Below are 15,744 nucleotides of genomic sequence, written 5' to 3'. Positions count from 1 at the left end.
AAATTTCTAATTGCAACAGAATTGTAAAAACTCAAGGATGCAAGAAAACTATGAAAAAGTAGGAAAAATAATGAATATACCTCCCCCCTAAACCACCATTAGTGTTTTAGCACACACTGTCCTGTGTTTTTTGGGTGCATTTTTCTTTATTGCCTGATACCTCTCCTATATAATTTTGTATGATGCTTTTGTGGATTATCATTGAATCATAAGTATTTCTCATGTCATATTATAAAAAGTTTATCAATATAACATTGGCTATTTCTAGAATGTTCTGTCATCACGCTGTAGTTCATTTCACTGTCAATACCAATTTTATTTGATATTGAGGGTATTTATATAGTCTTTGCTAAATTAATGATATAATGAAGATCTTTGTGCATAAATGCCCATCTACATTTTATTAAATTCTCATATAATAGATTTCTGGATCTGGAAATGCAAGATGGATAATAAGTAGGTTTTGAAGAGGGAGGGTGAATGTTAGGAATATCTTAAGGAAGTGGAAGACATTTAAAGAGTCTCTAACTTCTGGCCTTTTATCTTTAGGAATCTTTAAGTTTACATCTTTTGGGTTTTTTACAAAAATACCTTATTTTATTTTGTTTATTTTATTTTGTACTGTATTGTTTTATTTTTTAATATTTATTTATTTATTTATTTATTTATTTATTTATTTATTGCTATAACTTTGGTGGCTTCTTGGCTCCTCTTTTATATAAATTGTGAAGTTAAGCTTCAAGTAAGGCAGCTCACACTATCTGGGTTAGAGAGTCACTTTACCGTTTTTCCCTCTTTCTGTTTCTTGCCAAACCTTCTAATTCAGGGCTATATTTCTTTTCCCTTTATAATTTCCTAGAATTTCCCTTAAATGTCACTAATTTTAATGGCTTACCAGTGGCAATGCTGCTTTCTGGCAGTGCCCTGATAGCAGCATCAAAGCAAAGAGCTAAAATTTTACTCACTTTGATTGATGAGCTCATTTTGTTACAGAGGACAAATTGGATTTTTTTTATACTGGTAATAAAAATTAATGTGTGATGTTGCTTTTCAGATGTTATTGGATCTCTGCCTTAATACAGATTTCAGCAATAAAAGCATTACCAGATAACTTGACCAGAAAGTTACCTCCCTCCCCTTTAAGCTACCCTTACAAGTAAAAATTGCTTTTCTAATTTTGTAATCCAGGTGTGTGCATGTACGTATGTATATATGTATTGGCCTAATTGGGGTGGAGGGCTGTGGGGACAGCAATGGCAGTAGGACAATGCTTAGTGTTTCAATTTTCCATCTAATTGCCATGTTTATTTCTTTGTATTTCAGCACCTCCAAGATTTACAAGAACTCCTGTTGACCAGACAGGGGTCTCTGGCGGAGTTGCCTCTTTCATTTGCCAAGCTACAGGAGACCCAAGACCTAAAATTGTCTGGAACAAAAAAGGAAAGAAAGTCAGCAATCAGAGATTTGAGGTATTAGGTCCATTGTTCTGTTTCTCTGGGGGGAAAATGTATCCACTATATCTTTGGTTTGTATATTACTTGCTTGTTTTACTTGATATAAAGTGCTGTAATCACTGAGATACGGCATTCTTTTTGTTGCTTGTGTTGGAAAACTTAATTCTAAATGACTCTTTCTAAAAGGGAATTTGGGGGGTTCAGGTGACTAACTTTTGTATTTAATTGTACCCGGCTCAAAGTATTCCTGGTATCCATCTGTTAGCCTCATCCTCAGACTGTTCCCTCTCAAAATTGCAATATGGGAGTCTCACATCCTCTCACAACCAAGTCTATAATATGAGTGACAACTTCCTATGCTATCAGCTCTTATTGAATTATGTGCTTGTCCCTGGACAAGCTTGTAGATAGACAACTGGATGGTACAGGCCAACTAATTTAACTTCATCTGAACCTACCTCTGTTGCTGGGAATGGGGTCAGTTCCATCCAACTCTATGGCTTTGGAATGAGGGGACAATGTTTTCCTATAGGGAAATCAGATGCATATAACAAGGAAGAAGGGGAATGGATACTGGGCAGCCAATGAAGTTGTCCACTACACCTCACACCTGTGTTTTACAAGTACCATAAGCTAAAATGAGAGATTAGCTCCAGTGTGTTAGTCTAAGCACTACTCTGGAAGAACATACCCAATCAGGTTGATATTGCAGTTAAACCTATTAAACAAATTACTCAGGAAAGCTCAGTGTGTTGAAGGTTATGAAGCATAATTCAAATATTATTTTGGGTGTTTTTAAGGAGATTAATGGTACAGAAATTTGCAGAGGAAAATTGGAAGAAGCACACAATACCATGCCTGAGATTTAAGACTTAAAGAGGAGTGCTTGATTCTTAGAAAATACCAAAATGTCCAAACTGCCCCAAATTGTAAAAGTCACTTTCTCTTACCTGAGTTTCTGACATACTCCATAGCTTAATGAATAGTTTAGCAAATTAAAGGCCGTTTCTAGTTAAAAGAAACATAGCAAGTACAAAATTCAGAACATTTTTATTTTACTCATTTTTCACCACTTTTCACAGAGCAGTAAATGGTCCAAATGCATAAAGGGTATAATTAATTATACCTCCAAAAATTGAAATGTGCACTCTAGTTTACAAATGATAAATGTAAAATTACATTTGTTTGAAAATCAAATACCTACAGTGATTTAAACATAAAAAAATCTTAAGATTTGAGAAATAGTTCTTATATCATGTAGAAAGTGATGTGTGTGTGTGTGTATGTGATCTTCAGTACTTTTTTTTAGTTTAAATGAAATTTCATTTTTTGTTAAAGAGGAGTTTGACATCATACTTCCTGTTGACAATAGCTTCTTGACAAAATATTGTAACCAAGATTAAACTTAATAGTAAACATTCCAAAGCATGAGCTCTGCTCATTATATAATTCCTAATGAGAGTCATATAAACACAGCCAAGGAAAATTAATTATTTTTACATGAAGCACCTACATCAAATAGTGTTGAGTCTTGGGTTGAAATCTTTAAAACCTGGAATAGTATATATGCATTTTTTTGTTTTGCTAGTTTATAAAATCTGGGAGAACTCTAAGGGAACTCTCTTCTTCTATCTCCAGTTGTAAATACAATGTCTGGCCTAGAGTAGGTATACAATTGATACTGGGTATTAAAGAAGGTTTTCAAATTGGAAATTACAGCACTAGCCCAATGTGTAGTATATTGGTTGTTTGTTGAAAGAGGATTGGTCTAACTCTAGGAAATAGTTCAGAAATGTAAGCACACAGTAAAACAATTAATCAAAAGTGATTAAGAGAGTAGATTCTGAGACTTATCACAGGAAGAATTTTTTTCTTTTTATTGTATCTATGTAAGATGATGGATATTAATTAAACCTATTGTAGTAATCATTTCACATATTTGTAAATTAAACCATCATGTTATATGACTTACACCTTAAACAGTGATATTTGCCAATTATTTCTCAATGAAAAAAATCAAAATTTAAATTGCCATTAAGGATGTTTAAGCCTTTCTCTACAGTAAGCTGTGAGATGTTTATAAGTATATACGTATTTTTACTTATGACACAGTTGGCTAAGATTGCAGTAACTATGAAACCTTTTACTCCCAAGATGCATAGTGGATTCATTCTAAAATGTATGCTTAATAGAGTTGAAAATAAATCATAGTGCATTGAGAAGTGGTACATTTTGGCTATCTTTGTGAATTTAAAACATTAAGTGGAATGCAGAAAGTACTTAAAGTTGATATATTTTAAAAACATCCAATCTCTTTCTTCTATATGTTGACATAAACACATTTACACACAAAATCTGGGATTGAGCATCCCAATAAATGTATTTATAAGGCATTCTCAGTTCATAATTTAGGCACATGGAAGTATTAGTCACAGGGAAATGCCAAAAACAAAACAAAACAAAACAGAAACAAAAACACTAAAACCAGAAAGCACAGCAACTAAGTGAGCAGCTGAAAGAACACAGTGCAGTTATAGAAAAGATAAGTAGAGGACTACACAGTTTTGTACTCATGTTTATCAATATCATCATCATTATCATTTTTAAGTAGTTCTTGAATTAGCTGACAAATATCTAGGGTTGCTAAACTGTTTCAGAGTACAGTCCATAATGATAGTGAATTCAGGCTTACTCTTTAGTACATTAATTTTCTGCCCGGTGAAGCAAGCCTCCATTTTACCGCAAGAAAGCCCTAAAAATGCAGAAAACGCTAAGCTAGAACAAATACTGCAATGATTTATGGCAAAATTAATGCATGCCATCAGTCTCTTGGGTTGTGAAAGCCATCTCGTTGGCTGCCTAAGTATTAGATTTATGCAGTTTCTCTTCATGGTTTTCTCATCTATACTGTTCAGGATGAAACACTTTAAACGAGCAGCCCTATCTCTGGTGGCACACATTATGTCTTCACCTAACAGTCCAATTATTGAGTGGATCCACATATCTATATGTGCTCTCAAAGACAGAATAATTTGAGAAAGTTATCCATCATAGCAGCAAGTCTCTTGCAAAATTAATAGGGTCAAATTCCCCTGGATACACATACTAGACTATTTCCGTGAGTACATTGTCAATGGTTTTCAGTAGACTTTGCATTTGTAGCTGCATGTCTTTCCCCTTGTTCAGAAGAAGATTCATTAAATTAAACCAATTACTCTGTTTTGCTGCTGTGTATCAAAATTCAGTCTTAAAGTGCTGCTGTGTTGATTCTGAGCCTAAAAACTGGCTCACCACTGTATTAAGAGGTTTAGTTGAGAGGTAGACGATTGTAACAACACCTGTGACAGCTATTGTCTCCTCTAATAGGTAATAGAGTTTGATGATGGATCTGGATCAGTTCTCAGAATACAACCCTTACGGACTCCGCGGGATGAGGCCATTTATGAATGTGTGGCCTCGAATAACGTGGGAGAAATAAGTGTATCCACCAGACTCACAGTTTTGCGTGGTAAGTAATCAAATACAAGGTTGTTGCCTGTGTCATTGTTGAAATTCTGTATCCCTGGTGTTCTTTTTTAGGACCACTAAAAAGAGTAGGATTGTCATGACAGTTAAATGGGAAATGAATTTAAATACAATGTTTATAAGGGTAAAGCCTTTAAACAGAGTGGGTGCCTTTTTTCACGAGTCTTGAAATAATCCTAACCAGGGAGAGAAAAGAAAATCACAGAGAAGTGCTGATTTCCAATGCCAGATATTGTGATTTTTGGTACTGTGCCTCGAAAGGAAACAGGGCCTGCTAGTCTTTTGCATGTTAGCATTGCTTATGTATGGATTTTTTTTGTACCAAGGTTGGGAACTACTTTCTGCGGATTACTACGTTTGACCTTGATGTTTGCAAAATTAAAGGAGCGTCCTCTACCTAAAGATTAGTTCCTCTTAAACAGAGGAATTGAGAAAAAGAAAGACACCTTTCTTCTTTATGTCAAAAAATGTGTTTTTATTTTACCCTTTTATATTTTTTCAACTAGCATCTGTTAAGGCAAAGTGAGTGGAAACAGTGTGTCCCCATATGTGTTTTCAGCTATGTGGCTTATGCAGTTTGACCAAAGTATGAAATGACTTCCCAAATTTCCAGTACTAAAAGTGTACCTACTTTCTAGACTTTCCTTAGAATGGCAGTACTAGAGAATAAAGGCTAGTGATTAATAATAGGCTGTTATATGTCTATAAGTCAATAATTTTGTGTAGAGATAAGAATATCATCTGAATTAGCTTACTGGTAGTTGACCTCTCCAAACTAATACTCCTGTGCCTTTATCTCTTTTTTTCTCATACACAATTTTATTTCTTTATTTATTTTGAACCTCACTTTGCTTAATTCCACTACTTATGAGAACAGACTTTCTTAAGATGAAGTTTATTTATTTTGAGAGGAGGAGTTGGAGGGGCAGGGAGAAGGAGAGACAGAATCCCAACCAGGCTCCACCTTGTCAGCACAGAGCCTGATGCGGGTCTTGAACTGACGAACCATGAGATCATGACCTAAGCTGAGATCAAGAGTCAGATGCTCAACTGACTGAGCCACCCAGGCTCCCCCCAAAATGTTTAAATAATGTAAATATGTTACTAAGTCTCAGGAGAAATACTGACCAACTTGATATAGATCTTTTAAATGAGCATAACAGAACGCTGCTTAAAAAAACTTAAGTCAGATTTGGGCTACATTTCTGTCCATTATGACAAGCTATGTTTACATACAGTGCTCTCATCCTCCTATAAATACATCTAGATGTTGATAAAATATATCTGAAAATAAAATTAAATGCATGATTAGGCTTGCAAACAAGAAAGAAGTTTCCAGGTGCTATAGACAAAGAGAGAATCTCCAGAGAATAGACAATTTATAATCTCATAAGCCAAGATAATAACCAAAAGGACCATATGCTTTATGGCTGGTGTGTTAGCTCTGCAGCACACAGGCCTACGTAAAATAAAGTGAAAGTAAGAAGAGCTAGATCAGCTCTCTGCATAAAGGTGAGAATTCTAGCACTACTTCTACGGTGCCATCCTCAGAACTTAGAATCAAACATCAAAACTGGTCAGATACAGTGACTCTCACACAGTGTGAAACAGGCAGCCCTGTAGGTACTCACCCCACAGAGATGCTCCCACAACTCAGGATATACAACCCTAGACAAGGTCATTCATTCTCAGATGGGCTCATAACTACCAGTTCTAAAGCATGAAAGCCAGTTCTAATTCATGAAGGACAGTAAGCGCAATCAATGACAGTAGAAATTATGATCTGATGAAGTGCAGATAATGAACCATATGAATGAGTTTGGAAAGAAATGCATTTTAAATATTTGAAAAGATAATGGAAAGACTAAAATCTCTCAGGCAAGAATAAGATCTAAGGGGGGAAAAAAGAACGCATGGGAGTTGGAAGTCAGATTTTAGAACTGGAAGGAATCTTAGAAACTGTTTGTAACATTTACTACAAAATATATATACATATGTGAATATCCATATATGTGTTCATATAAACTTAGATAGTAGGTGTGAACATTGTAGAATAAGTTCTTCAGGTGTTCATATCTGAAGCAAACTCAGACTAATTTGTTGATTTTCTTTTTACATTTTAATCTTCATTTCTTCACCTAGTTTAGAACTAATGCTGTTATGCAGAAAGTGTATTACAAAGGTATGGTAAAGTAAAATTTATCACAAACACTTCCTATTTCCTTCAATTCACTCCTTAAAAGGAAGCAATGACAGTCATTTGGCTTGACTTAATCTTCATGCATGTGTTGAAGAAATTAACAAAACTTGGAGTAAAATACCACTGTACTTAGATGTTCACATGAATTTGTATTTTCCTGCCTCGCAGCTGATCTACTTTTATTCAACTAGCTCTCACATAAAACAAATACACTTGAACATTTTAATATGATCTTAACTTCTATGTGAATATCTGTCATATGTAAGTGCATTTGTCTGAAAATTTATGATTCTAGTAAAGATAGTTAAACCTTTTTTTTTTTAAAGGCTATGTTTAGCAGTTTTGGAAATGTTTCATGAGAAAAACTCAAAGGTATTTTGGATAATGGAAAACTAGTCTAAACATAACTTAAAATAGAAAACTTTTCCTATATCCCTGTGGGATGAAATAAATGGGGTTGGGAATTATCTTTGTCTCCGAGGGCTACCTCTTTGTTTAAAATTTCCAAATAACTAATCATAATTCCATTAATGATAGTCTTGAAAAAATATTCCAGTAGCATAATCACATTCATAGAATATGGGTAAGGTGAACAGTTAGTTGAAATGAATGTGAAGAGTTTCCTACTACCACTGGTGAGCTTTGTGCCCATTTTAAGTTCACTTGCTTTTGGAAATCACCTTGGTAGATACTCAAGTTCTCTGCTCTGCAGTTGGATCAGCCTGCTGTATACTTTCAATCAGTGGCCCTCATCAGACGCCCATTTCATCCATATGGGTCATTTACTGTTTCCCTACTTTGCTGACAATGCCAAAAATGTGCCAACTGTCATGATGGGTTTTGTCTAAGTGGACTGGATGGAGATCACTAATTTATTTCATACAGGCTACTAGAGAACCTAATTAATTGGAGATTTAAACATCTGAACTGTGTGGCTAATGCAGAAGACATTGAAACAATACTCTGACCACCCGTGTGCATTAAGGGGAGTATTTCAGGGGAAAGTTTCCCTCTGTAGCTCTGTTCAAATTGCCCTAGCTCTGAAAAACTGTTTTCATAAGGAATGATAACTATAAGCTCAGGCTGAACATGCCCTGGAATGAGATATTTAGGCAATTACCATTTATACACTGTGCACTGTAGTTCATAGAAGAAGTTGTAGGAGAATATGGAGTTGGATGCAGTACTTATGGCCTCTAGGTCATATTTTAATTTTTGTTTGTTTTTTTTTTTTGGCTGCCCTGCATGTGGAGACACAGGCAAATACCAATTCCCTCTTTCTGTAGTACTTTAGGACACTGAGCATATCTGTCATACACGCTTTCCCTCCTAAGCAGAACTTTAACTGAAGGCTTCAGATACCACTGAAGGGTTATTAAGGGCTGAGACTTACCTAATTATAGAATTTGAAGGACTTTAGATTACAAATTAGGCTTTCAAGGGCACGAGTAGGACCAGAGAGGGTATTTTAAGAAGAGGATCATTATCCAGATGGATTTAGTTCTTTCTGAATCTTTGGTTCACTGGTCGTAATTTCTTACTGGCCAAAGATTATTAGGGGGAAGTCTTGTAGTATAAATTCATATAATGATAAATGTAATTGAAAATGTTATCTCAGATACATGTTACCAGCACCAGGGCAGAGAAAATGAGATATTACCAATTTTGCATGTAACTAAGTGTCATGTTTCTAGAATTTAGATATTTTTTAAGCAGTAATCAGAAAATACACATATTATTGGCATCCAAAACAGCATGTAATACATTATTCTTTTAAGTTTAGTGGATTATTTTTGGAGACTTGTCCATTCCCAAATAGCACTGCCCCCCAAAATACCACTAGCACTACCACAACAAAACAGTGTCTAATATATAATACTGTTGCTCTTACCTACTTAAAGGAGACTATCTTTTTCATACAACACAAATAAAGTAAAATTGCTGTCTGAAAAAGTTAGTTAAGGGGCACCTGGGTGGCTCAGTAGGTTAAGTATCCGACTTCAGCTCAGGTCATGATCTCACAGTTCCTGAGTTTGGGCCCCGCATCAGGCTCTGTCCTGATAGCTCAGAACCTGGAGCCTGCTTCGGATTCTGTGTCTCCCACTTTCCCTGCCCCTCCCCTGCTTGCTCTCTCTCTCTCTCTCTCTCTCTCTCTCTCTCCCTCTCAAAAATAAACATTAAATTTTTATAAAGTTAGTTAAGCAAATATTACACAATCTAATTACCTAGTTTTGCAGATATATTTTATGAAGCAATACTTAATGTTTACTCCACGCAAATGCATCGTATTTTATGAATGGCCACCATCAAGACATGAGACAAAATACAAAGTTCTCACTTTGTAATCATAGGTAATTTGAGTTCCAACTATAGTTTTGTCCCAACATAGCTGTGGCATCTTGAACAAATGTGTTAACTTCCCTACTTTCCTGTTCATTTTATTCTCCTTCCTCCTCTTCTACCCCCTCTCCTCCTCCTCCTCCTCCATCTTCATTTTTATTATTGTTATTATTTTTTTTTTATCTTCACATGCACAGAGAAGCCAAAGACATTGGACTAGGATCACTCAGATCTCTTTTCTTTAGTTTTCTAGATTCAGTGACATGCCTGTTTCATAATCCAGTTCTTGCAAGATGGAAAAAATATGCTTCCTGAAGGTGACTGTTACTGAGATAGTAAAACACACAGTGAGCAGTTGCATGAGACAGAGAAGGCATTTCATTGGGAAATGGAGAGAAATGTTTGCATAATATGTCGGTTTCAAAAAAATGTAAGCCGTTATGGCAGTTGTTAAAAAAACAACAACAACTTTTACAATCTTTCGGGGAGAAAGCAGTCGCCTCTCTCCACCATTGTGCAGTACCCTGTGATCAGAATTAGCATGTTCATTACAGTCTCATTTTATTAATGCCTCTTTTTGAAGATGAACACAGTTGTCCCCGCTGTGAAAATGGTACTTTGCTGTTTATGTTATAAAGTGGTCTCGGCTGGGGATCCAGGCTAGGAACATTAAAGAACAAAGCACAGCTGCTTGACTGTCACACAAAAGGATTTTTATGAAAGACAGAAACAAAAGGAAGGGTGGCCAACACAGAACAAACTTGCTGACAATTATGGTACTGAGTGAAGATTATTTGAAAAGGCTTATAAAATAGTTGCGTAGTTGGAATAAATTGATAACAACATGATAAAGCCTTCCTCTGTACTCTACTTCCTTGCGGAAAAGAGGAGGTGGTGGGCAAAGCCACGTAAGTACACAGAAACTTCTGACTTTTGGACTTGTGGTCCTAAGAACTTATAAATAGCTGTTCTTTACGTGTTAGTGTTCACCAAGGCAGGAGCCCATGCCCACAGGTCCTTGGGACCGTTGTAAGGAGAGACATTAAAACAAATAATATTTGGGGCGCCTGGGTGGCTCAGTCGATTGGGCGTCCGACTTCAGCTCAGGTCACGATCTCGCGGTCCGTGAGTTCGAGCCCCGCGTCGGGCTCTGGGCTGATGGCTCAGAGCCTGGAGCCTGTTTCCGATTCTGTGTCTCCCTCTCTCTCTGCCCCTCCCCCGTTCATGCTCTGTCTCTCTCTGTCTCAAAAATAAACGTTAAAAAAATTTTTGTTTAAAAAAAAAAAACAAATAATATTTGGGAAAAAGTGCATTTGTGAGCTGAGACATTTTCCTGCTTCCTTGTGGTCAGTCTTTTAAGGATTATTGTGTTGGTGATGCATGATGCCGCTTTCTTTGGATTGTTATCACTAGTTTTTCCACCCTGGGATTATGTCTTAAAGGACTCAGAGAGAATGAGTGCACTTGTAAATCTCAAGTGAGATTTTAGTGTTAAGTGAGAACAATTTTTTTTTCTTTTGCCTTCATATTATTTTTTAACTATTTTAAAATGAATATTAAGTCATGTGAGTACTTACTATTGATTGGCTGTTAATGGCACTATGGAAATGTCCAGCTGGAAGGGAATTTAGTGTTTACCTAGCCTTATCTCTTATTTTTGATGTAAGAAACCAAGGTCTAGAGAGTTTGGAATGATTTTTTTTTTTTTCTTTCTTGGTCATACAGCTAAGATTTTCTTTGGGTTTTACCCAGTCAAAACTAAGCCCTGCTCTATTATGATGTGACTATGTACTGTAGCCCTTGGGTTATTTACTTTTGATGTAGTTATAAAAGATATTTTCCTGGAAGAACAATGTTCTTTCAGCTGATCAGCCACAGACAAACATGACATAAATGACAACAGTACTAATGTGCCATGGTGTCAAAAGTGTGGAAAAGTCCTACATTGATGGTGCATCATGGGAGGGAAGAGACTTCTGAATTGAGGCTTAAAGAATATAGGATTTTATCAGGCAGAACTAGTGTGAGAAAGTATGAGGAATACAGAAAAGCTTCATGAACATAGTTGCATAGATAAGAAATTATTAAATATTTGGACAGTGGATAGGAGTGGTATATTAGGGTTCTCCAGAGAAATGGAATATAAAGAGATTTATTATAAGAAGTTGGCTCATGTTTTTAAGAAGGCTTAAGACTCCCAAGATCTGCAGGGTGAGTCGGTAAGCTGAAGACCCAGGACAGCTGATGATAGTCTAAAGGTCAGCAGGCTTGGGACTCAGGAAAAGCCCAGGTTTCAGGATGAGTCTGAAGACAGGAATAAGCTAACGTCCCTTTTGGAAGGCAATTAAGCAGGAGGAATTCTCTTACTGGGAGGAGGGTCATCCTTTTTATTCTATTCAGACCTTCAACTGATTGCAGGATATCCACTCACAATAGGATAGGCAATCTGCTTAACTGGGACTATTGATTTAAATGTTAATCTCATCCAAACATATCCAGAATAAGCGTTGGCCAAATATCTGGGCATCTAATGGCCCATTCTAGTTGACATATGAAATCAACCATCACAGGTGGGTATAAACAATAGTAGGTGAGAGTAGAGTAGAAGTAAAAAAGAGTAATAGTAGAAGAAAATGAGCTTGGGACATACTTCATTGGCTAAAGAGAGCAAACTATACAAGTGAGAAATCATGTGACTAAATTAGCATAATCTGTCTCTATGAGTAGAAATTTGGAAAGAGGTTTGCTAAAATACTTAAAGTAATACAATTCATAGTCCTTTATACATAATTGATGTTTATACTTTAAAACTGGATATTTGGTTGTCTTTCACTGATATCATTTGAACAATTAAAAAATATCAGTTTCCTGGCTTTCAAATTAGTTTGATTTTAAGCTACTAAATAAGATGTAGTTTTAAAAGTTGTACATGCATAATTTATTGGGATTTAGGTCATACATATACCAACTGTTCCATCTCGGATTTAATTATCAAAATCCTAAATACATACAAAATCCTAAATACTTTTTACTCCTTAAAAAAGCATGTAACCTCTTTTATTAAAAAACAGTAACTTGTGAATTAATGCCACACAGGTATGGTGACATACATCCTAATATTCTTATTATGTTTTATCTTATTTTTTAAATTTTTTTAATGTTTATTTATCTTTGAGAGAGAGATAGAAAAAGAGCGCAAGTGGGGGAGGTGCAGAGAGAGAGGGAGACACAGAATTCGAAGCCAGCTCCAGGCTCTGAGCTGTCAGCACAGAGCCTGATGTGGGGCTCAAACTCACCAGCCATGAGATCATGACCTGAGCCGAAGCTGGATGCTTAACCAACTGAGCCACCCAGGCGCCCCCTTAATGTGTTTTTATTAAATAACAGGACAACTTAAAAACTACCTTATCTGTGATCTTTCTAAATGAAACTGTGTTTTAACTTACATGTCAAAACTTTCCATGCCTTATTTTTTTGTATCTTTAAGGTTTATCTTTGATTGTTAAACTTCACCCTTGCATTACTTATTTTCACACAATGAAAAAAAAAATGTTTTTTTCTAATAGATATAGATCATAAATGTGCCCCATTAAATTTTTTCTCATGCTTGATGATATGTATGTTCAGATTATAAATTTGTTATCAGTGAGGGTTTTCTCAGAAGAGATCCTACATATTTTTAAAGTATAACACCAAAAGAACTGTTTAAAAAATGAAGCTGTTTATCATGTGTGAGACTAGAAAATCAATATGAACAGTTTTCAGTGGCACGCACACTTTGTGTGTGTGTGTTCATTTAATTCCATGGGTATCCACAGATCTGTCATTTATCAGCAACCAGAAAAATCAAATATGATAGAAAAATATTGTGTCATAAAAATTTATGGATTTTAATAAAATTAGTTATTAATTATAAGTAGTTAGACATTGTATAGTTTAACCAGAAATTCTGTTGGGGAGGTATATTTGTGCACATATATACATGTGTGTGTGTTGTACGGTCAGTGTTTATATATAGTGTATGCATGACCTGTTTAATTTGCTTCATTGCACTTTCTACCATGTGAAATTATACTCAATTTCTTGAAACTTATTTTATGTACCTCCCCCTTTTGTGTATAAGCTCCATTACATTTTTCTCTGGCCTAGAAATATTCCTAGCATTTACTGGGCCCCCAACAAATATTTGTGGCATGAATGTATACATATAAAGAAGGATGACTAGATATGGTTAGGTAAACACATATGATGCACCATTTGGACAGGAATTAATCTCACTTTACACATAAAGGAAGAAAGTGATCATTACTCCAATGGCCATTATAGGATAGAGGGTGAATTTGAGAACCAGAAAATCAGTGCAGACAGAAGGGTAATTTCAAAAAGAGATTGTTGAAACCGAGGGAACCCTCTGCTATGGAATGGGAATGTTCTTTGTAGCCAGACAGACATGGGTTTATGTTGAGTCTGTTTCTGATTCTAAGATGTTAGATACATTACCAAGTCTAAACTTGAATCTCCTCATACTTTATTTTATTTTATTTTATTTTATTTTATTTTATTTTATTTTATTTTAATATGAAATTTATTGTCAAATTGGTTTCCATACAACCCCCAGTGCTCATCCCAACAGGTGCCCTCCTCAAAACCCATCGCCCATCCTCCTCTCCCTCCCACCCCCATCAACCCTCAGTTTGTTCTCAGTTTTTAAGAGTCTCTTATGTTTTGGCCCCCTCCCTCTCTAACCTTTTTTTCCCTTCCCCTCCCCCATGGTCTTCTGCTAAGTTTCTCAGGATCCACATAAGAGTGAAAACATATGGTATCTGTCTTTCTCTGTATGACTTATTTCACTTAGCATAACACTTTCCAGTTCCATCCACATTGTTACAAAAGGCCATATTTCATTCTTTCTCATTGCCACATAGTATTCCATTGGGTATATAAACCAGAACTTCTTTATCCATTCATCAGTTGATGGACATTTAGGCTCTTTCCATAATTTGGCTATTGTTGACAGTGCTGCTATAAACATTGGGGTACAAGTGCCCCTATGTATCAGTACTCCTGTATCCCTTGGGTAAATTCCTAGCAGTGCTATTGCTGGGTCATAGGGTAGATCTATTTTTAATTTTTTGAGGAACCTCCACACTGTTTTCCAGAGTGGCTGCACCAGTTTGCATTCCCACCAACAGTGCAAGATGGTTCCCGTTTCTCCACCTACTCACCAGCATCTATAATCTCCTGATTTGTTCATTTTGGCCACTCTGACTGGCGTGAGGTGGTATCTGAGTGTGGTTTTGATTTATATTTCCCTGATGAGGAGCCACGTTGAACATCTTTTCATGTGCCTGTTGGCCATCTGGATGTCTTCTTTAGAGAAGTGTCTATTCATGTTTTCTGCCCATTTCTTCACTGGATTTTTTTTTCGGGTGTGGAGTTTGGTGAGTTCTAGTATCCAAAATCTATAAAGAAATCTCCTCATCTTTAGCGTGGAGAATAATCCTATGTTTTTAGCATTGTTTTTAGAAATTAGTGGCATACATGTGTAAAGCATGTGGCACAGTGATTCAAATATAAAAGTTGCTGAAAAATGGTCATTTCCTTTCTTCTCCCTTAATTATCTCTTTGAAGTAGAACTGTTTGGTTCAGACCTCTTGTCCACTGCTGAATCCTCAGCATCTAGGGCAGTGCCTGGCACATAGTAATTCAGTAAATGTTCATTAAATGAATGCATGGCTACTGTGATGGAAAGGGAAGATCAACAATCCTGGCAAAGAAGTTTACTCTGGCTTATAAAACATTGCGTTGTGCAAATGACTAAAAATCAACTTTGTACATGAAAATAAGATGATAGGAAAGCCTGAAACTATGTATTGTGTTACCAAGTTATTTGGAATGACTGAAGATTATGTACTGGTGCAGTGCCCTTTAATATGAAATACCAAGAATTTTTAGCTTCTTTTTTTCCCCCCTCTTACATTTGTGCCTAATATTGTATTAACACATATTCCCATGGTGTTTGGAACGCTTGTACGCTGGTAACTAATAGTCAATTTTTGGATTGCCTATGTCCGAGTAGGGTCATACTTAAAATATGACCTTGGTTCTGTGACATCTGGACTGCCATAGGTCACAGAACAGATGAAAACCTATAATTGTTTTTTGTCTTTAATGTCTGTGAAAATGCAGCATCATTAGTTATATATTTTAGAAGAAACAAGAATA

At 35.9% G+C, this 15,744-nt stretch overlaps 1 protein-coding gene across 1 annotated transcript in view; it reads left to right on the top strand.

Moving 5' to 3' along the window:
• The first annotated feature begins 1,204 nt into the window (after window positions 1–1,204).
• Window positions 1,205–15,744, top strand: part of PTPRD (protein tyrosine phosphatase receptor type D) — a 318,572-nt gene continuing 304,032 nt past the window's right edge. The window contains exons 1-3 of the mRNA XM_047096382.1: window positions 1,205–1,259; window positions 1,324–1,469; window positions 4,821–4,962. Coding sequence (XP_046952338.1) covers window positions 1,205–1,259; window positions 1,324–1,469; window positions 4,821–4,962 — 343 coding nt within the window. The remainder of the gene's footprint in view (window positions 1,260–1,323; window positions 1,470–4,820; window positions 4,963–15,744) is intronic.

The sequence above is a fragment of the Lynx rufus genome, unplaced genomic scaffold, assembly GCF_022079265.1.
Source record: "Lynx rufus isolate CCGP_SWC_20201006 ecotype Redwood Valley unplaced genomic scaffold, mLynRuf1.p SCAF_10, whole genome shotgun sequence".
Taxonomy (NCBI): Eukaryota; Metazoa; Chordata; class Mammalia; order Carnivora; family Felidae; genus Lynx; species Lynx rufus.
This window is presented reverse-complemented; position numbering and strand designations above follow the sequence as displayed.